General features: G+C 40.3%; 2 protein-coding genes across 2 annotated transcripts; both read right to left on the bottom strand.

The window, feature by feature from the left end:
- Window positions 1-1,916: 1,916 nt before the first annotated feature.
- On the bottom strand, window positions 1,917-13,664 carry suox (sulfite oxidase). Its single transcript, XM_076268095.1, has 4 exons — window positions 13,554-13,664; window positions 9,976-10,046; window positions 4,450-4,648; window positions 1,917-4,228 (listed from the first exon to the last, which is right to left on the bottom strand). The coding sequence occupies exons 2-4, from the start codon at window positions 10,032-10,034 to the stop codon at window positions 2,732-2,734; spliced, it is 1,755 nt and encodes a 584-aa protein (XP_076124210.1). The 5' UTR covers window positions 10,035-10,046; window positions 13,554-13,664; the 3' UTR covers window positions 1,917-2,731.
- A 1,187-nt stretch (window positions 13,665-14,851) lies between these two features.
- mcrs1 (microspherule protein 1) lies at window positions 14,852-23,554 on the bottom strand. The gene is made up of 15 exons (XM_076267526.1): window positions 23,415-23,554; window positions 22,965-23,044; window positions 22,558-22,729; window positions 22,220-22,358; window positions 21,722-21,886; window positions 20,745-20,854; window positions 20,366-20,474; window positions 19,484-19,622; window positions 18,298-18,373; window positions 17,976-18,004; window positions 17,716-17,808; window positions 17,129-17,211; window positions 16,649-16,736; window positions 16,025-16,152; window positions 14,852-15,708 (listed from the first exon to the last, which is right to left on the bottom strand). Exons 2-15 carry the CDS (start codon window positions 22,972-22,974, stop codon window positions 15,622-15,624), a joined length of 1,428 nt encoding a protein of 475 aa, XP_076123641.1. The 5' UTR covers window positions 22,975-23,044; window positions 23,415-23,554; the 3' UTR covers window positions 14,852-15,621.
- Between the last annotated feature and the right edge of the window lie 209 nt (window positions 23,555-23,763).

Here is a 23,763-nt window from a genome sequence, read left to right as displayed (position 1 = left end):
TTCATTTAGTTATCAGGCTGCTCGCTATTTTTTTCTTGCGATAGAGACGACGTTGGTTAGCTTTACTGCAAACTGCTTTTCACTCTCCTTAGATAACGTTTACAATGTCAATGTCAAAACATCATGTTAAATAGAGATAACATCATGTTAAACTAAGTTAACTCTTAGTTATCTCCTTTGCAGCAGATCTAACGTGAACATTATGCAATCCATTAATTGGGAACGTGTCTGCACTCACGAGAGGGAGAGAGAGCCGCAGGTTCCAGCTGGCTTGTGATTGTTGATAATTGATATCTCCTTCTTATAAGAAAGTTTTAAAAGGAAATCATGAAGGCAACAGTAGTTCCCACTACTGACCATTTAAAAACTGTGAGAGGGCCCAGCCGTAGGTACAGGCAGAAGATAATTGAGAAATAAACGTGAATTAAAGCGACTGTCTTAAAGCGACAGTGCACAATTTATACATTTGTTAAACAGCATTTAATTAGCAGTATTTTTAAGCAATTCATATTTTAAAGCAAATACTTTTCATACTAAATTATAGGCTATAAAAAATGTATTTTTTTATGCGCGTGTCGTGGGGGGTGGGGGTTGTTGTGTGGCCCACCGGCCAATTTTCAAAACCCAATGTGGCCCTTGAGCCAAAAAGTTTGCCCACCCCCGGCCTAGGATCTAGATAGATAGATCCTGCTTTGAACACGGTTGTGTTGCATTTTGAGCACCATCAGCGTGAAAAGTTGGAAATGACTACTGAAAAGATTGGGGAAATTCTCGCATGTTGCGCAGTCGTAATTCGTCAGTATTAAGCGGTTCCTGTATTTCTAAAAAAAATGTTGTAGGCTACGTTGCGTTGCAGACAAAATTTGTCCATAACACCGTAGACGTCAATTCCGATGTAAACAGTGAATAAATGCCTATGCAGCATACTGCTTGGAACCGTAGGGCCTAGGATGACCAATTTTTTCCGTATGTTTGCCTCCAGGGATCATGTTAACCCATTCCATGTGCACACATGTGCATAAACAGATACACACGCACACACATACATTCACAGTAATCATACGTATGACACATACTCACACAGTAGACATATGTACGCATACATGCACATGCACAAACACACATACGCAGGCAAACACACAAGCACGCACACACACACACACACACCCACACACATAAACATAAACGTGTACAGAAAACTGTCTCCGGCCACCTACAGGCCAGTTGGTGTATAGTAACATAAATGAATTTACTGTGTGGCCCCCCATGAACGGAATTCCACGAAACTTGGCGTGCATTCAGAGGGTGTCATAATGATCCTACACTTCCAATTTCGTGCAGTTTTGACTATGTTAGGTCACAGATACCTGCGATTATAACACCTCATTTTTACTTTTTTGTGTTTAACTAGGTGGCGCTATACATGAAATGAGTGGTTATGGAATGGGTTGACATGGCCCCTTGAGATCAACATACAAAAAAAAATGGTCCTCCTAAACCTTACGGTTCTCGAGATATTCACAGAAAACTGTGTCTGCCCTACCCTCCTTTTGGGGGGTGCAGTCCAGCGGGGGGGCTACAGATCAAAACGAAAAACGATGGTTCCATGCTATCCATATGGGGTTACATGCCCACCAAGTTTCACCTACCCTGGTCTTTCAGTGTCCCGGGAATCATTGACGGAAATTTGGACATGCGAAAAAAAAAAAAAAAAAAAACAAAAAAAAAAAAACTGACTAAACCTATATGACCGCCGCTTCGCTGCGCGGCGGTCATAATAAGATTCCTTGCCATTTCAGACCAAAACTCTTTTCTGTTGCTTTAAGGACTGCCTCTCTGAGGTCCTAATATCAAGGTATTCGACCATATAAAGTCTGCGAATTTAGAGATAATATAGAAAAGGAATGACCTTCACGTTTAATCATCTCTAAGCAAAGCTCCCTTTATTGTGAGTTGGAGTGGTAACTTCCAACAATATCAAACAAAAATAATTCAAACTCTGAATATGTCCACTTTTGTACAAAGAGTGCAAAACAATAATTTAACATGATACATTTATGAAAAATTACATTTGTTAATCAAATTGGTCAATAATTCTAATATAATTTCTACTCATTTGAAAGACTAGGCCTATAGTACTATATATTTTTATGATGTATACTTTAAGGACATTTAAGTGCTTTTGGTCCTAGGACTAATCCAGAGATGACAAGAAATAATTTGCATTTATGTTATTGTTTCTGCAAACAGACCTGAGGAATTAGGACAGTTTCTTTTTTCCATGAAATATACTGACACTGAGCGTTCATACATTTTCATAAGCTTCAAAGTGATTCATGTGGCTTACTGCTCCAAAAGCATTAGCATCAGCATTTTTGAAAAAGCTGAAATTACTTTTTCTTTTTTTTTGTTGTTGATCATCAACATTTGACACCATGCTGGCACACCCTATGTTTTTCACCAGATATGGAAACTAACATTTTGAAACAATGCCGGTTCAGCAAGAAGCAGTAAGAATCACTGTTACTTCTCAAAGAACAAGAGCAGACCGGTCATTTGTGCGTTAAGTTGGCAAAATCTTCATCAAACTCCTTCCCATGTGCGTAAGCCCTTATTGAGGTGACGGGCTTCTCCCTGTCCTGCTGGCCAGGAAAAGTTTGCCTTCATCACCCCAGCCTAATCAGACTGAGTCTTTCTACCGATAATCTCTCTCTCTCTCCCTGTCTCGAATTTACTCTTCTTCCTCATTGTCCTCATTTATTTTCACTTTCACTCGATGCCAGGCATTGCTGAGGACCCCCCTCAAATTCCAAATAGGTGCCACGGTGTCTGGCTGGGTGTTGTAACTGTTGTCCACAGCCTTGCACATGATCTCCAGCTCCTGGGTCTCAGTGGGCAGAGGGACGGTGACCTCCCACAGCTTCCAAGCCCAGGCCTGACCTGGTGGAGGAGACGACGCAGGCTCCTGTCCCTTCTCGCTGTTCTGGAGCTGGGCGATGTGCCAAGTCTTTCCTCCATCCGTTGTGACGTCCACCCTGACGACCTCCCTGCCCCCGCCACTCCAGGCGTAGCCTCTGACCGTCACCTCTTCCATGCTGCGGTCCACTGTAGCCCCATCTGCAGGCTGGGTGATCGCAGACTGGATGGGCAGTTCCTGGATGGCAGGGGCTGACTTAAAGTCCACCGTGTCCCAGTCTGTACTCGGGGAGAAGCCTTTGTAGTCGTTCTGCTGCCAGTGACTCTTGCTTTCTTCCTCACTGATCACAATCTTGCCCAGCCACTTGACATTGCGTGCTCCAACAGTTCCCGGGACCACCACGCGGACAGGGTATCCATGATCAGGGGGGATGTCTTCCCCATTCATCTCGTAGGCCAGGAGCACATCCCCTATTTCACTCACAGCTTTCACTAGTGGTATGGAAGCCCCGTACGTCGTACCGGTCACGTCACGATCAAGCCCTTCAAACTGCACGTGTCGTGCCTTTGCAGCCACCTCTGGACCGTAGCCTGCGTCCAGCAGGACGTCCCTTAAGCGCGCACCTGACCAGGTGGCGTTGCTTATGGCCGCTATGCCCCAGTTGAGTCCCTTCACTTGCTTGACTGTGTTCATTTCTGACCGGCGGTTACCTGCACACTGCAGAGTGGCTGTGATTGTGTGTTTGGGGTAGCGAGTCTTGAGGTCATTTAGAGTCAGGGATACCGGCCTCCCTGGAAGACCCTCGATCTCCAGCTTGTAGGTCTTTGGGTCCACCCTTGGGACAGGTAGGTGGTTGCGCTTGAAGAACAGGGCGTTGGGGGTAATGTAGTTGTCAGAGAGAAGCGCAGCTGGGGGCTCTGCGTTGAAGGGCTTCAGGCTGTTGACGTGCAGTGCCGGATGTCGCTCAGGGTCCGTGGAATACGGGTCAGATGAGTCTGCCATTTTTAGCTGTTTCATTCGATCCTCTGGACTCAGCTCTCCCACCTTGTACTCGGACAGGATCTCCAGCACGTGGTCCTGGCCGTGGACTGCATACAGAGACCAGAAGGGTTCCAAAGCTCCACCTGCAGCCAGCAGGATCTTATCTCCCCCTGGGTGCATCGAGATGAAGTCTGTGATGTCATAGACACTACCCTTGTACGTGACCCACACGCCCTCATCCAGGGTTTTGTGTTTGGTGACCTCATCCTGAGAGTAGATGGGAAAGGATGATGGGGTCACTGGCTCTATGGATGTGGCTGCCCGCTCAGCCTGGAGTAGAGAGAGAAGACAAAAACATAATCCAAATGAAATCATCTCTGCATAAAGCAATTTTCCTGGTCACTTAAATTCTACTTTTGCCCAAAGGTTTACACAATGTCAGCACTTGTCAACAACTGAGATAGGATTTGCGTTCATTAATTGCATTAACCGACTTAATCATCATCCCAATACGACATCAACACAGCAGTGTCCCATAAACACAGTCTTACTTGGTTGTTGTAGAGTCCATAGGCCAATACAGCACCAGTTCCAGCCACAAGTCCCGCTATCAAGTGTCTCCACCTGGGGCTGAGGCCAGTGTGAGCCTGTCCAGACTGACCACCATGGTTGCCATGGCTCTGCCAGCGCACAGACAGAGGACCCACGCATGTTGTCACAGCTGGTGCAGCACCCTTCACAAGGTACGTCCTAAGGGATAAAATACCAAAGTATAAGCATTCACCAAAATACCCTATATATTGTTGAGAGGAGCTACAATAGCATGTTAGTGCCAGGCAATCATGTATTGAACAATGTGATCAATGATGTGTTGTGCAAGGTGCACTGCAAATTGTTGAACATGACACCAGATAAAGCAACAGTTTGCCTAGTAACCTTATCCTAAGCAGACAAAAACAATAGTCACGATAAACAGCAATGGACATCAAAATCCAAATAATGAATAATGACCCGAGTCAGCAAGAACTACTGTATGAAAACAAAGAGCTCAGAATGCCCACCTAGATGAAAAGGAATGTTACCTCTGTTACCACAGAAACAGAACAAGAATTTCATGACTATTCTGAGTGAAACAATATCTATCTGAGTGAAACCAAAGAACCTTAATAGTGGAGCGGTTAAGCTCATTTATCACCCAGAGAGAAGAAATACTCTTTTTTGATTGGCTGGCGGGGTGGCTAGTTGGCTAGATATTTGCTGTATAATATACACATAGTTGAGGAGTAAAATATTTTTTCAAGTCATTCCAGAATTCTACTGTGAAGATCTAGAACTTACATTAACTGCCATTCAAACTGGTTGCTTGAGTTCATTATGACAGTTTCAAATGGAACCTTTAACTGGCAACATTCTAATCACATACAAATGTGGTTTCTTTTTTCACCTTTAGGCCTATAGTTTGGCAAACTAAATGAAGTGATTTTTCTGATCAATAACTATATAAAAAAAACTATTTGTAAGTTAGAATAGCAAATAATAATTCATAAATAAAAAAAAACGCAAGGTTGCCTATAGTAAGACGTAGTAGTAATAGCTACTAATAGAGGCAGTACTATTGCACTTTTTATTAATGTATTAAGCACCGTTCCTTCATTAATATTGGAAATATGCATAATCTATAAAGTTATAACAGATGTATAGATCTAGGCAAGATGTATAACCAGACTTAAGGGCTCATGGTGAGAGATTGGGGCTGGGTTATGGTTATGGTATTTAGCAGACGCTTTTGTCCAAAGCCACATACACATAACATCAATACAAAGTAACAGTAAACAATTTAAGACTACATTAAGGAGAATAGCAATAATAAACAACAATGTCAATTCAATCAATAGCCTAATGAAAATAAATAAAATACTATAATCTACAAACTATAACGCATAAGAAAGGTTTAATAAACTAAGTGCATGTTGAACAGATATGCCTTTAGACCCCTCTTGAAAGACCCAAAACCATCACAGGAACGGAGAGCTAGAATTTGACCTAGCGTTTATGGCTGGTCGACACAACAGACGCTCATCAGAAGACCACATGTGGGCGGTTATGGATATAATATCTTGATCATTGAATTAAGATAGCAGGGAGCAGATCCAGTCAGTGTCCTATAGGCCAAAGTATGAGTGAAAGATGAGACAGAATGGCAGTCTCTTACAGAGGCCTCCCATGGCTGTTATGAACTGATCCATTGTGGCTGCAAAAAAGGGTGTACTATGCGTTGCAGGTGCAAAAAGGCTGCCCTCAAGTGCACTGATCTTTGCTCTTGCTCAGGAGACTGTTAGCCTGGACACAGCCAATAGAGACATGGCATTAAAAAAGGAAAACATTGTTGAGACAAATACTTGTGTATTTTTTTGAAAGGGGTTCCTTATTAAATTGCTCTTTATCATATGATTTACTATCTACCATTCCACTATGTATCTATCTAATTGATATTATTGTGTACTACAACTATTCTCCTTACTATATTTGACCTAGATTTTAATCTGTTCCCTGTTCATTTTTAAATATTATTATGTTGTTTTGTATTTATATGTCGCTTTGGACAAAGGCGTCTGCTAAATCCATAACCATAACCATATAAGCATAGCAGTATAGGCCTAAAGGTGAAAAAATAAATCAGATTTGTATGTGATTAGAATGTTGCCAGTTAAAGGTTCCATTTGATACTGTCATAATGAACTCAAGCAACCAGTTTGAATGGCAGTTAATGTAAGTTCTAGATCTTCACAGTAGAATTCTGGAATGACTTGTAAAAATATTTTACTCCTCAAAGATGTGTATATTATACAGCAAATATCTAGCCCCAGAGGTCAGCTCTGAAGTGGCTCCACGTCTGAAATTAAACCTTAGGGGATGAAGATTATATGGTGAAACTTTCATGCTTTAGTCATAAAATGCACAATTGTTTTGCTTATCAGCCTAACTATAATATTGAAACCAACCAATGTTTATGTTGTCACAGAATGCTCACCTAGATGAAAAAGAATGTTACCACTATTTCACCACAGAAACAGAAAAAGAATTTCATGACCTTTCTGAGAGGAACAATATTTATGTTGACACAGAATGCTCACCTAGATGCTAGATGAAATAGAATGTTACCACTATGTTACCACTAGTGCTCTCCGTTCCTGTGATAGTTTTGGGTCGTTTAAGAGGGGTCTAAAGGCATATCTGTTCAACATGCACTTAGTTCTTTAGACGCTTCTTATGGTTTGTATAATATTGTTTTATTTCCATTAGGCTGTTGATTAATTTGACATTATTGTTTATTATTGATATTCTCCTCACTGTAGTCTTAACATTTTATTGTTTTTATATTATTGATTGAATTAACATTATTGTTTATTATTGCTTTCTCCTTATTATAGTCTGACCAACTTTTCAATCTGTTCCCTGTTCAATTTAAATATTATATTGTTTTGTATTTGTACGTCGCTTTGGACAAAAGCGTCTGCCAAATTCCATAACCATAACCATAACCATGTTACCACAGGAATGGAAAAATAAATGACCATTCTGAGTGTAACACTATGTCCTAACAGGATTCAAGGGAGCGACTGTTTTGTTCTATGTCTGGTTACACTGAATCCGTTAATTATGCCCTTCTGTTGCGTCATATTTCTCATTCAAAATAGCAGAGCAACGCGAGCGACAGAAAGAAAATAGAAACCGGGCGTCCAACAAAAGTTCTCTCAAAACGTTGCGCTGCGTTGACTTGCAGTCAGGACACTCCAATAAAACAATGTAATTAAACAGATTGTATCGCTAATGTTCGCTCGCATTGCGTCCGGTCAGGACATGATGTAACCGCATCAATTATTTATGGTGATGACAACCCTCTCTGGTGATGATGCTGATACCATAATCAAAGAACACAGAGCAATACCAAGTGTCACATTCTAGAATCCTTGATTACAATATAGAACCCAGTAACATTTACCCACAGTCACATTTCAGAATCAAGAAGCTAAAATGCCTGGGGTAAACATTAATGGTATGTCATTTAGATTTCACCCATTGTGGGGAAGCCGTGTCAATACTGGTATAATGGAAGCTCACTGGAAGGCTCGGTTTACAGGAGACTTGTAATGGACACTTACTGGATCTGCTCCCTGCTATTTCAATTCTATGATTCAGCTCTACATCCCCAGCTGCACACTGTGGTGTTCTAATGAGTGTCTGTTGTGTCGACCAGCCATAAACGCTAGCTCAAATTCAAAACTCTTTTCCTCAGCAGTTCCTCATTGGTGGAATGAGTGGCCCAGTGCTCTGCCTTCCTGCGAGTTTTGGCTCTTTCAAGAGGGGTCTAAAGATGTATCTGTTCAGCTTACATTTAATTAATTAAGTGGTTATTATTATGGTATGTATTTTTATGTTATTTGTTTATTTTCATTATTGATAATTGATATTGCATTGTTGTTATTATTGCTATTTTCCTTAATGTAGTCCTACCAACATTTTGACACTGTTTACTGTTAATGTTTAATTATTGTATTGTTTTTGTGTTGTTGTTGTAGTGCTACTGGACCTTAGTGCAGCATTTGACACTGTTGATCACAACATATTACTACACAGATTAGAACACTGGGTTGGATTTACAGGTATAGATATCAACTGGCTCAAATCATATCTACGAGAAAGGAGCTTCTGTATTGCCATCGGCAACTGTACCTCAACACCAACGCCCTTGACCTGTGGTGTTCGCCAGGGGTTGAACATTGGGCACTATTATTCAACCTCTATATGCTCCCACGATTCATCAAAAATAATTTGATAGCTATGCATATGACACCCACATTTACTTAGCTCTGTCACCAAATGACAATGGTCCCCCTAAATCTCTTTGTCAGTGTATTGACCAAATCAACAACTAGATGTCTCAAATTTTCTTCAGCTGAACAAATAAAAAAACTGAAGTAATAATTATATTTGATAAAAGGTAGAAAATATTAAGGGTTGCCCATCTCCTTGACACAAAAGGGTTCAAAGCAAAGGATACTGTTAAAAAAATGTTGGTGTATTAATTGACAGTGATCAACAGCTACAGGAAAGCAATAACTAAATCAGCTTTTTACCACCTCAAAAACATTGCTAAACTTAGCTGCTAAATTCCATAACCATATCCATAATGATTCAGAGAAAAGGGAATTGAAAAGTACAGGGGAAATGTTACAGAAGAGCCTTAGGGCTATGTTTTGAGACCAGGTTTGTTTTGTGCACTATAGAATGCCACATTTAAATTAATTGCTTATTTTATGTTTCACTGAGATTGGGAATTTCAAAAAGAAATTGAAGTAAGTGAATGCTGATTGCATACAATTGTGGTAGGTGAAAAACACTGTAAACTGTATGACAAAATTACTGTAACAATGACTACCTAACGCTAATAACTACCGAGTACCTAACAGATGCAGTTCTTGAAGGCTCTTCTTTAAGCCAAGTCATCATGTTGGCTTCTGGTTAGAAATTATTAACTTTATGATGGCACTTTCCAAGATATGACTATTTACTCATCAGTGCCTTGGAGTCTGACACAAACAGAAAAGCTTTCATACACAAAGTATGTTTAGTGTCAGACTCTGATTGATACAGGACTCAGTTCCTGTTGCCACACCATTAAATGTATACTTAGCAGTGATGAATACCCCGTATCCAAAACAATACAGCAACATGTTCAAACATTAAGAAGAAGAATTAGACTCTAATTAGAACATGTAAATGTTGTTATCACAATGGCAATAGAAAGAAGAGGAGAACTGATTCAGTAGAATTGAGAATCATGGGTGACTGAATTGAATAAAATAAATAAATAAATAAAAACTACTAAAGAACCAGAGAGGACAAAAACTATTTTTTAACTTGTTAACTTAATTTTTAACAAATCTGATAGATAAGGCATGAGAAGTATAAGTTTATTGATTCAGTTTTATGTCATACTTTATGAGTCTACCATAGAGTTTTATACGTTGAGCTAAGGTGGAGAGGCCTGCAAGGGAGATGTCTGGATGACATACCTTTGTGTTCCAATGAGGCTCACTCGAGCAAGGCCTTGGCAGTGTCTCAAGTGCTGCATTGCATTAGTGGTCTAAGAAGAAAGGAAGAAACACGCAATCAAATAATGGAATACATACACACATATTTTTAGATTTAGGGTTTCTTCTAATACAAATGTGCTGGCTGTTAAGTGCCGAATCATCAATTTAGCTAAACTGCAAAAGTGCCCCATCATCAATTTAGCTAAACTGCAAGTCAGCAAAGGGTCTAAACCTAAAACAAGAAAGGCATGAGGACTATGTAGCATTAGCACAATACTTTTCATCTAAAGCACAACAGAAAATCCAGATAATGCCTTGAGGTTAATTGGCAAACCTGGCAAAATATAGTGGGAATTCAGGTCTGACATCTCAGTGCTGCTACAAAGGGGTTTTGGTGAAAACCCATTCAGCTAGAGGTGATGTGACCGTCACCTCTGTCACCTCTTCACACACACATGCTCTATGCACTTTCCCAGGCTATAGGCTACTTTTAGCACTGGTAGAACATAGCCTACTTAATTTGGATAACAGCAACAACAGTCTTCTTTGAAAATGTTTTGCCAATGTCTATGGTCATGCCATTTTGGATTCAGGGGGTATCTGTTTCTTTAAAATATAAATGATGAATTGTGATATCCATCACGATTTTCATCAATTGGTGACATAGCCTAATTTTATTACCTCTCCTATGTTTTACTCTGTACAATCATTTGAGGTTTCTTTTCTGGCTTTACTGAATCCTGGTAGACTATTATGAAAATTATTTCCTGGGTGATGAGTGTTCCGTTGTTTTCCTATCTTTTGGGTGACATTAATGGGTGTTGCAAAATCTGCCATGTCTTTCCTTTTTGTTAACCAGTGTTGGTGTTCCTAGTATTCATCAACACGACAAGACATACTGCATTTTCTCACACTTCAGTACAATACTGAACAAAGTGCCACATCCAAGTAAGCATTAACCACAGACAGTCACTGGCAAGAACAAAACCACTAATGAAGAGGGTTGAAGCCAAATTTATAATTTATTTCTATAGCGCAATGCCAAGCATGTTATTGTATCCCAGCAACAGCTAAAACACATAGCTGTTTTGAAACATTTTCTGACCAATGTAGTGTACTTAGCAAAACAACACAAGTAATTCACCCCATTTGCTTCAAACTCAATTACAACTTGCCTCATGTATCTTCAGAAGCTTTCTTAGAGTGTAGACAGTGTTGGGTTCAGAACAATACAAGAGCACAGGCTTCTCACAGAATGGTAAAATGTAGGGCTATACGATGTACTGTTTCAGCCACGGCACTGTAATGTGCAAATTTGCCATGGTAATGGTACAATCGTCATAACACAGGACATATAATATCAAGGCAAATTAACCGAAACTACAACTTTTTGCTGCTTGATACAAAAGATTCCTATTTTCAATATCTAACCATTCAGTGTGAGTCATCACTACTCCTGATTTTGTGCTAGGTGCAATGACACCAATAATACAGCACAGGAGTTCAAGAAAGGGTGGCGCACACACTTAGTGCACACTTTTAAAAAATATTTTTATTTTCTATGCAGGTCCACTGCCCTACAAAACCACACCATTCTAATATGATTCATTCTTTCCATAGAACTTGGCCTACTAAACTCAGCATGAGCAAATTAATTCTTATTCTCTAAGTATTTTATATCTTGCAGAAAAAGACTTTGTACTTTGGAGTGAAATGTCAAAAACATGTAGCCTGAAAATCGGGGAAAGAGCAATAGGCTAGTACAGCCAGTCCTCTAGAAGGCTGAACACCAGCATGCTGCCACTCATGTTGAACCACTTATGACCAACACTTGAACAGTCTACCTTTATGGTTCCTTACAAGCCTGCCAACTCATGTTCCCCTTTACTGACCAATGACAATGTAGCAAACAAGTTCAACACCTCCTGCATGGACCAATCAGGCACTATGACAAAACTTCTACAGAACCAACCAAAACCTGGGGCGTGCTTCAAGGGAATTTGCTGGCGATTTGGGCCTATGTAACTATTTTCCTATCCTCAGGACCTAGATATGTTTGCCTACCTCACCTTGACAAGTAGGTTGGTAGACAAAACAAATGCTCACTATCAAGATATCCATCCTTGATTAGATTAGATTAGATTAATGCATGGTTCATCTGTTTCTTTCTGCTATTCTTGTGATATTTCTTTTTATTTCCTACTTCTTAGAATAAATAGTGGTTAGAGGCCACCTTGCAGTAGGAAACGCTACTATCTCATATCAACTCTCAAATGGTATTGGAGTGATAAAAGGTCAAGAATTTATGATTAGTTAGCTGTTCTTAAATGGTTTATTGGCCATCATAGAACTCTTACTGACACTGATAATGCAACTTCAAAGCAGTAGGCTAGACGGACATGCACACAAGAGAATTTGTATTTGTCAGCACTGGACAGTCCAAAATCTGTTGCCCATAAACAGACCTAGGCAGCTGAACTAAGTCCCTACATCGCCACTACAATCAAGGTGCTGATCAAAGTAGGATTACTAAATAGTCACAAGGGGGGCTGTCAGAAAAAATTAACCTGCATTGTTCTGATTTTCACAATAAAAATACAGGTGTTTTGTTGAAAAAAAACAGGCTACCCTGGAGGCTACAATTCAAGACAGAATTTCAATTCTGAAATATAGAAATGTGTGGCAATAATACTAGGAAATTCAACGCTTGTACAAAATGAAAAACTTCCAATGACAGGCCTCGGCAATAAAATACAATCTCAAGACAACGAGAACATTTAATAGCTGGGAGGTTGGGAGGTTACTGCAGTATAGGTTACTGGTTGATTTAGCTTCAAAGTATGTCGGTATATTTCAATAGGAAAACGTTATTAGCAAGAAGTAGGCAATTCAAAAGGCAGTCGCCACTAGAACAACGGTGTAACAAAATATTTCCGTTTCCAAAATAATTCGATCCAAATGTCTCCACTCAGACGTGTCTGCCAATACAAGCTAACTTTACACCTTATCTTACATTACATTACATTACACAGCACAAATTCGAGCCAACTATTCGCCAATAACTGATCAAAATGGCAAATAATGATGAAGGATGGGCAGAAGTCATAAGTGTAATTTTTTGAAAATGCAATTTAACAGCAATTAATAACAAATATTCAACTGTACAAATAGAACATTTTATTACTGATTCTCTGTAAACGAAAGGACAGTTTCGTGAACTTCTTTAAAAGTCAATCTGGCTAACTTAACCGCCGTGAATCACATATTGCGAAATACCAAGACCTGCATGACATCATATGAGGATGGGGCAAAATATTTATAGTAGCCTACTCGAACAATTTATAGAATCTACAATTACAGAAATGATGTGTAAACGCTAATGCATGTGAATGTCAATTAAATCGTTGCTAAAATTAGCTAACATGCTAAACCTAAAGATAGCCATTTTGGCTAACCAGTGTCCTGATTGGTTAGAATAACGTTACCAGCTGCAAAAAATAAAGCTGTTTTTTATTCAGACAATGTACAGGGAATAATCATTCATTGATAGTACTCACTTGAAGTGACTATTATTAACTTTCTTGTGTCATGAAGTCGCACCGTACTCTCCCCTGTGACAGTCTGGTAGCGTAACTCATGTGAGACTGAGGATTGGAATGAGGACTTCTCCCTCGCTCAGTTGGCACTGGCAGCACAAAACAAGGGCCTAGAACTACGTCAAAAATATCGAAGGCGGTCTATGCTAATTTTACTCAAGGAATTGTTTGTCTTAAGAATACAGTAGCCTATGAACATATAGGTTACTGGAATGACGGTACTGCAAGACAAGGCTTTCAATTGCCTTTTAAGTCTTTACGTGTGATATGGCAAGTTGTTTTTTAATAATGCTTATACACGCACAAATAATGGTCTTTTAATAACACCACCAATTTTTGCCTAATTAATGAAATATCCTGGCCTATCTGTTTATAGCAGCAGACAGAACTCCTGAAAGGTGTGAAACACCTGATAATATCTAAGACACATTGTAAAACACTTCATAAACCATCTTGAGTACCATCAGGTGTTTCCACTTGCACATATCAGCCTCAAAGGTATTAGGCTACTACAATCGGAAGATAAAAGGCGGCATTGTTGGTAATAACCCAATGAAATAGCAGACAGGTGCAACTATTCCCATTGTTCTAACGCATCACTTTTGATGATAACACATAAAGGTGTTAACTACAATTTAGTCTGTACTACGCAAATGCATATAGCAGGGTTCCCCTCTGAATGAAATGTAAAATTCCTAGACTTTTCCCTGACAAAAAAAACTAAATTTCCATGACCTACTTTATAATGAAGGGTAGGCTACAATATTTCAGAACAGTCCTGTAGCGAATTTTTTTACTTTTTTTTTAGAGTGAGAGATGAATAAATGGGTATTGAATGAACAAAGTTGGGCTAACCACAACTACAGTACTCAAGCAAGCAGTAAAGCTAATAACCAGATATACACCAATTCTGAATTCAAAATTCCCTGATATTCCATGACTTTGGCACCAAAATAATCAAATTCCCGCACTTTCCATGTCTGGAATAGACTTTCTAAAATTCCATGATATTCCAGAAATTCCATGACCCGTGGGAACCCTGATATAGATCCATTCACTGTATGGAAGGACAGAGTTGAGGCAGTGGAGGTTAAGGTGGCAATCCTAACATTAAGCTATAGACATCAGGCAAAAGTAAAAAAAATGCCTTTCCATTACTTTTACACCTTGTACCAACTAACTGAAGCTGCACCATAGTGCAAAAATGTAATAATAATAATAATAATAATAATAGTAATAATAAAAAACAGTACCATGGGTTTAGACTGGACAACATTTATTGAATGGCTACATCACACTTTATAAGGGCTTGAGAAAGAGATGCTTCCCTCTTAGGACTTTCAAGCTGATGGTGCCGATTTGAACAGACATAGTCCTGTGTACTGGACTGTTTCCTGAGCCTGGTGCTTGTGGAACTGTGGTTAGGATGTGCCTGCCTGTAACAAATACCATCAGTGACTGCCCTCTGACAATGAAATGAACAAGAATAATGGCCAAGATGTGTTATTAATCCATAACTCTGACAAACTATATGCCCGTATCAGCTATACTGTGTATGGTATCTCTACCTGGAATTTGATGGTGTGTTAGCACAGGAGCTTTATCTATGAAGTTTCCAGGAATAACAAACACTTCGCTTTTGGCTCAACTAGAAAATAGTTTTAAGTAGGTGGAGAAGACTTGAAGAACTCAAACTGAAAGTAAAAAAAACTTAACTTTGAGCTTAACTCTGATGTGTTCTGCCTGACTCAAGGTTGTGAGTTCTGAATACCAAGACAGTAAACTGTTCATATATAAGAACATCCCACTCCATACATTCTGAGTATGGCTCATTATCCCAACTCAGGATGAAAATTAATCCCCTGTGGTGTTGTGGAATTGTTCACATCGTGCCTGCAGGCAGTAGTCTATCTCTACAAACTCGTGTAGAGGAGCCAGTTGCAAGGATTCAGCCAGGGCCTCAGAGTCCATCTGCCCAGAGCACTGCTTCCTCCTGGCCCAGGATTAGGGCAGTTACTCCAGAGAAATCTCACTGCTGGTTCATCTTGGCTGCCTCTGCTTTGATGAGGGAGATGAGCTCCTGGTTGATCAGGAATACAAAGCGAAGGCCTGCAATCTAGAGGCATGACACAAGGATTACAAATCAATCTTTTAACATCAAGGAAAGTCAAAACAGAAGATATGACCCGAATTTGTAGTGACAGTCACACAACAACATAAACAAGTAATAATAGACTAATAAATGACAAATTATTTTTGATACCAAGTAATAACCAATGTTATTACCTCTTAAAAGACTAATAGGTAAAAAGTAACTCATTCCCTTTTCTGAATTACTTACTCAATACTCATCACATTTCAATTTAATTCAAGCTGAGAGTACCCCGGAACCTGGCACAGAACACATTCCACAGTGATGCCCATCTCCTTACCTCCACTACAGAGTTGTTGTTGAGTTTCCACTTGTTGCCGGACAGAACAGGTCTTCCGTCTATGTAGATGGGTCTCCGGCCTTCATTAGCAATGAAAAAGTCCCCATTGTTCTTCAGTTTAATAATGCCTAAAATAGAAGTCATATGGATACAGTCAGTTACACAGTGGCTGAGGAATTCAAATAGAGAGAAAGCAGACGACATTTATGGGAAAAACAGCAAAAGGCAAAGCCTTCTATTACTGAAAAACATTCACATGCTTTGTCACTGCATTTTAGGGTAGTAAAGACTGTCTATAGTAAAGGCTGTCTATTGAAGTTGTGCATCAACTTCAATAGACAGCCAACAGGCCACTTCAGATGACTGAACCCAAAGGAAGAACCGAAGCACACAAATAATATATTAGTGTGTTTAATAGGTGCTAACAACCAACATTTTGACGCACAGCGTCTTCATCTGTATCTATCTACAAGTTATTTGTGTGCACTGAAGTGGCCCATTAAGTGCTGCTGATTTTGCAGTCCTGTTACGTAAGCACTGATGGGCTAGAGCACTAGTGATACCCCTTTTCATTTCAGTAGACAGCTGTTACCTCCTACACTACACTTGCTTGCAACGGCCTACCTTGTTTTCTTGAAATCTTCCATGCAGGTCCTTCCAATGAGAGATCAACGTCTATCTGCTTGTCTTTGGTGGCTCGGCCCAGAGTTATCTGCAGTAGCAGAGAGACACAGTCGGTTAAGATTCCAAGACTCAGACTGTTTATACTAAACAAATCAGGCCTTCTAAGTGCTGCTCCAGAGTAGATGAACGAAGCAGCTGGAGAATTAAACCATAGGGTCAACCTGCCCTTCTGAACTAAACTAAACAAACAAACTAACACCAAAACAAAAACAAAGCAATAAACAGACAAGCCAAAGCCAACGGGAACACATAAAACCTTGGATCACATCAAGATATTCTGTCAGCCATATTTTACTTGCGCCCAAATATGTAGAAAACCTCCTTCTGCTATCACATTATCACAGCATGGAGCTTGGAGGTGGGAGCCTGCTGGTGTAAATTACTAGTTGATTTGCAACTTCGAGCTGGCCAGTCTCTTACCTCCCTTGACCTCATCAGGTAGCGGACCATGCGTCCCCGCAACGCAGCCAGGGTCTGGTTGTCAAAGTCCGGGGAGTTCATTCCTGAAAGCATGCCACAAATCATTGAACACATTCATGAGTCGACCCTCGAAGACCATTAACAACTGCACCCAAGACACACAGTATTCTATACGTCGTTATCGTTATAGTTTATGTGTGAACGTCGTCATTCATATTAATGAGAACGATATTTGTTTATAGTTATCGTTACCGTTATCGTTCTTGGTGTGAATGACCCTTTAGAGGGGTCTATATCAAGCCATTAGGTGTGAGATTCCTGTCCACAATTGTATCAAAGCTCACACTGATGTGTTCCATTCCAAAGTGAACTGATGGTTGCGTCTTTACTGTTCAGCAGAGTGTGTCCAGACTGTGTTCTCTTGCCATGTACAGTCTAGTTTCCAAAGCCACAGATGTGACTAAGCACAAATTCCTAGCCAGTACAGATATGTAAGGTATGTGCAGCTGGCTTTTGCTGAAAAGTGTGTGTGCGTTGAGATAGTGATGCAGACGGTGTGTATGAGTGTGTGTGTGTGTGTGTCTGACCTGTGATGCTGTCCACTAGCACCTGCCAGCGGGGTAACTCCTGTTCCAACTGCCTGATCTCCCTCTTCTGATGCCTGTCGGAGATCATTAGCTCTAGTGGAGGGTGGGGAGGGGTACAAAGTGAGGATTATGATAGAGCAAGAGAACAAGAGAAATACATGACAACTCGTAAAAAAAAGAAAGAAAATCAAGAAAGAGACAAGAAGTTCAACCCCGGAAAGCCCTTATTTTTTTTTTTAACCATTTAGTAAGTGACTCACCATGCTCAAGCACCTCATCCCTGCTTTCCCTGCAGGGAGACAATATGAGAACAACATGAGTGACTTTTTCTGGCAGGCCAACATGGAATGTTCTTTCCTACTGATTGTAACACCAGAACAGTCAATGATTCCAAGTAGGTGGCTTAGTGGCAAACCTAGGTAAGATAACTCAGAGGAAGTTGTAAACCTGATAACAGAACAGCCCCGTGGGTTAAATCTCTAAACTAAACACTTCTATTAGAAGGCTTACCTCTTCCTCTGGGTTAACTTACCCAGATCTGCCATTTTACCTCCTACTTGGAATACACCCCAGTACACCTACTTTAGCTTGGCATCATCTACCAGCTGCTCTGCATCGGAGAAGTTTAGGACCTGGTCTCCTTTGGGAAGGGGTTGGACTGCAACAGAGAAGGTTATTTTTAGTAACAGACAGGTACTGAGGACGAGAGCTCAGAGGCTATTTTGACACAGGCCACAGTGTGATGTCATAATTACGTTAGGTCTTTTTGGTGATCATTCAAATCCCACAGCATTTTTCTGCAAATGAGTTTATTCAAACTTAGAAAGCCTTCAAGTAACTCATTTTGAAAAGCTAATATTGCATCACGTTGAATTGGTCCAACTCAAGAAAAATTGACAAAGGGTCCTTAACATCCTTAATTATTCTCTTTGTACGGGAAACTTATTCAGTAAGCCTTGGTTTGTGTCTCCATGGGACCACATTGGAGGGCCAAAGTACACTTCACTTGACATTGCTTTGTGCAACACTGATCCGAATATTCATATTTGTGTCTCCAAGGTATACTCAATTCAGGGCTTGAAGCAATAAAAATGTCTGTGCCTGAAGTCATTAATGAGGACGTCATATTTACTGTAGTCTCATTGCCTATTTTCAAATCGTAAGCATTTGAAAATAGGCAACCAGCTCACGCCTGAATTCAGGTACGGTGTCTGAACACTTTAAAGCAACACCAAAGAACTTTCCCTCTGTCGCACGCACGCTATTTGTTTATCCAGCACCGGCTTTGCAAATAACGATGTCCACAGACAAGGTAGAATATTTTGCATGACTTATAAAAGTACGATGTATTGCGACATCAGATGCAAGTCAAATTTGTAGTTTCTTATGTCTCATTCCATCGAACTACAGATCCGCTACCCGATCTGGCAAACTTACATAGTGCGGTTATAGCCGATAGAGGGCCGCGAATGCAGAATTGCCGTTCACCCTGTTACGGGTTGATGAACCACTGAAACGATTTTGGAAACATTATTTTAAGGTATAAAAAACTCTTTGGTGTTGCTTTAAGCCCTGTCAATTTACTGTTGTGGACATGTTCGTCAGCACACAAGCTCAACCACTCAGTCACCAAGTTTGAAATAATGCTTCTAGTTGTGTGAATCTACAGCAAAAACTATAATTTACAGCTCCATAGTCTTCTCTGCACCTTCATGTCTGCACCCACACTGTGACATCGGGAGTCCCCTTTAAGCCTAACCCAGCTCACCGCTCTGGTCCTCCAGCAGGTAGTACTGCTTGAGAAGCTGCCAGTGCACCATCAGGCTCTTGGGTGTGCGGGAGGGGTAGAACACACTCGGGTGCTTACTCAGCAGCTCCTGGAACACCTCCAGCTTGGGCTGACTGTTCTGCTCATCAAGAACACACACACAGACACACACAGCACATTTCAGTCACAGTGGAGTCAAGGTATATTTAATAATGCAACACACATAAGATGATATCAGAAATCTCAAAATCTGAATTCTCAAATGCAAGAGTTACAATCGACAGACCTTATTTGGTTGGCTGTATCCTTAACTGTCTTAGAACAATTGCTACACTGGTGATGAGGATGGTTCACAAAAGTTTAGTGTGTCAACTTGAGTGTTTGTTGGTTTGTCTTTTTAATTTAAAGCCATATCAGCACCTAAGGCTATTTAATGGCCAGAACATGGTATGCTAGTAGAAGACATGGGAGATTAATATGGATCTATTACAAGTTTAGCAACAATGATATTTTAGAGAAGTTTTTTTTTAATCTATGCTAGCCAGACATTCTAAAACGTTCAAAGGTGGGACCTTACTTAAAACATCAACCACAGAATTTTGACTATAAAATTGGCGTCTTTTGGGTTTCAGAGCAGGGCAAATGAATAAAATATGTTTCACTGACGGGCATTTTACAAAATTGGTATGATGGAGGTTCTTCGTCACTTAATAGAAAGCCATGAGTAAGTCTTGAATGTCCTATACAGCATCTAGTGTAAACTGTCAACTTGTGTGAAATACAAATAATCTGGGCACATGGCCCAAGTACAAGGCTAGACTAACATCCCATTGACAAATGATGTTAAAGGGCAGTAAACAGAGCTGAATGAAAATGCCTTACCGAGCTGATCTTGGCCAGAAGGGCCTCCTCTGCCTGGCTGAAGAGTGCTTTGGCCTGAATGGCAGCAATGGCTTCCGGATGCAACTGCCTCATGGCCTGCCAGGCCAATCTGCAAAAGAGAGAGAGACAGAGAGACAGAGACAGTGAGAGAGAGACAGAGAGTAAGTGAGTGAGAGAAAGGCGAAGGAAGGGGCAAATGTTCATTTGTTTTTTAAATGTTCTAATTATGAACTTCAGGATGAAGTTGATGTGACACCTAGTTATTAGGGCAGAGTGTAGGATTTTCATTAAAAAAACATCTATTTCACTAATAATAATAAAAAATATGGTCATTGAGTAGATTGTTGAAAATGAGTTTGGTTGGAGTGGAGCATCTTACTTGGATATGACGGGGTCATAGAGCAGGGCATACCAACGCTCCTGAATCTCTCTCAGGGTGAAGCGACAGCTGAACTTCACTCCCAGGTGCACCGCTGTGAGGTCTGTGGTCTACAATCAGACCGTACACAGGCAATTACACAGTGGCCAACGTTGTACTGGCACACAAACACGGCGAGAACAGGGTCCCTGACACTTTTGCAACTCTTTTTTCCTTAGGTGTCTTTCTCAAGGTCAACAAGAGAAATTTTCTAAGTAAGAAATAGATCATGACACTCTGATGCTGCAGGGCCAACTCTTGTATAATTTTCCTCCATGTTTGACAATGAAACAGGAGGCTATAAATTCCTCTTGCACACTTGAAGATCCATGATTTTTTAAGGGAGATATTTTCATGTTGTATTTGCTATATTACTCACTCTGTCCTTATCTGCCAGTGCAAACTCTAAACATTTGAAGAACATGGCCTCCGGTAGATACTCCAGTGTTTAAAAGATACCTAAACTACTGTAACCTCTTGTTTTTGAGGAATTCTAATGCATTTGATAAATATAGAGCAGTAACTTAAGTAAAGATGAAAGGCTGCTGCAAAAATTATGTAAGATGATGGTCTTTACTGTTACAAGCATCGGCCAAAGGGAAAGCCAATAAATTACACACTAATTAGATAACAATGATGGCTACAAAAAGCTTGTATTTTCATTGTGTAGAAAATACTGGTCTAACACTGAGGTGAGGTGTTCTTCTGCCGATACCATCTATGCTCTGTGCATAGTGTGGATGACACCCATTTAGCCGCCCGCACAGACTTTCAGGATATACCCAAATCTTGTGTCTGTACATATCTTTAGGCTATGACGGTACATGTGCATGATAGGCCTAGTTTCCAAACGCAGATTCAGACGGCATCTTCAAAAGTGCACTTTGGCCTTACAAAACAGAGGTCTTTCACTGAAGTGACTCCAGTGTCCACCTTACCTGCAGGACAGCATTGATAAGAAGCAGGTCGTCCGTGGGCTTCCAGCGGCCAAGGTCCTTGGTGATCTGCAATGTTTGCTTGGTCTTCTTCACCCTTTTAGTGATGGGGGGAGGGGTGATCACCATGGTAAGAGGGGGGGTGATGGAGGAACTTGACTTTGATACCTAGAGGAAATAAACGTTATAGCGCATACCAAGGCAGTTCAAAGTGCTTTACATCATGAGTAGAAATCAGCAAGCATCAACAAATCACAACAATTAAAATATTAGCATGCATAATAGTGTGCATTCATGTGTGTGAGATGATCTGCAATGCAGCTCCGAATCCACTGTACAGACTTTGTATCACTTTACAGAAATTGTCTCATAGTTACATTCATATCAGAGGATATGTTATCTGGGAATCTCTACAGCTCCTCTGAAAATCAGCATAAGATAGCAGCAACCAAACCAACATTAAAAATAAATACATTTGATACAGTAGAGGTTGTCAATTACCTTTTTCTTTTCATTGGAGGATGGCTCACTGCCAGAGCATCGGATTGGCTCGATGACCGGTGGACCTTTCACTCTGGTGGAGGGTTTGGCCAGACTGCTCTCAACCAGCTCATCATCAAACTTCTTTCTCTTGATTGACCTGAGCGAAACATGACAGATGAAACATGAATACCTATACGAAATTGCCTACTTAAGCCAAGGCCGTAGCCATGGAGACAACATATAACATGTATTATATGTACAATTAACCCTGCTCTAGAACATGGTAAAGCATAATAAATAGTATAAAATTCGGACTCTGTACCAAACACAAGTGAGGCATGCTGCCTCTCACTAACCGTGAGGAGCTGCGGCGTTTGGGCACTCCACCGCCACCACTGAAAGCCTGTGCTGCCGTTCTCTTCACATCCTTCAGCCCGGTTGACTCTTCATCCTCTGACCTGCTGTGGCTAGCCAGGCCTCCGATGGAGGAACTCCCCACAACGGGGGTGGCAATACCAGCCTGCGAGTCTGCACACATACACAAAATTCTGATATTGTCTGCAACTCCAAATGGTCTGTGACCTAAGCTTTTGTAAAAGAGTTAGGCCTACATTGTATTCTAAGTGACCTAAAATGCAACAATCTAAAACACATTGCCGACAAGTATAGTCTAGGGATTTGCAAAAAATATGCAAAGACAATAACTGCATAGATAGACAATAACAAAATAGACAAAATAATAAAGAGAAAATAAATATCTTACCCTTTTCCATAGCCTTTTGTCAAAACCAGACGCAGTCAGTTAGGCAAGTGACATTGCTGGCGACTCAAAGGTACAGTGCGCTAAAGATAATATAAGCAGTTTAGAATAGGCAAAGGGTGCTCGTAGTATACCGACCAATTCCAATACCGACCAATTCCAATTAACATTACATGAACAATTTTACATGCATTATCTATCCACACAGCAAAATGGTCGTTAAATTAATGCTCAATCCTATTCTTAGATGTAAATATAGTGTAAAGGGAAGAGAAAACGTTGACAACATCGTCAGCAGGCTTGATAGCTGGCCCTTCTCTGTGTAACGGTAACATTAACCCATAGATTGTATACAGTCTATGCATTAACCAGCATTTGATTAGCATTGCTAGTTAGGTAACGTTAGCTAGCTACCAATTTCACACATAATTATGAAAAATAGTAACCACTCACTTATTTTGAAAAAAACCAAGGAATAACTGGTGAATGATGATCTCATTTACATCAAAATTTCCAGGAAATCCGATGTCCTGTCACCACAAAACGTTTATTTATTTACTGTCGATCGAAAACAAGAAGACAAAACATGCACATTTCCTGTGCCTACGGATGTTACGTAAAACTGTCCTTTTGCTACGAGAGATCTCCTGGGGAATTTCACATGAAAGACTAACGTCTCCACCTGGTGGGCAGGAGGTGAGAAAAAGAAACTAGGCCTACTTCACGTCCCAACTACTACAACGTTTAAAACAAGATTGTAAAAATAATAATAATAATAAAAACTTCCCATATAGTCATGCAC

This window comes from Alosa pseudoharengus, unplaced genomic scaffold (assembly GCF_046254945.1).
Source record: "Alosa pseudoharengus isolate Yale_2024_CS ecotype anadromous, Long Island Sound unplaced genomic scaffold, YU_APseudo_1.1 YU_APseudo_1.1_scf_5, whole genome shotgun sequence".
Classification (NCBI taxonomy): Eukaryota; Metazoa; Chordata; class Actinopteri; order Clupeiformes; family Clupeidae; genus Alosa; species Alosa pseudoharengus.
This window is presented reverse-complemented; position numbering and strand designations above follow the sequence as displayed.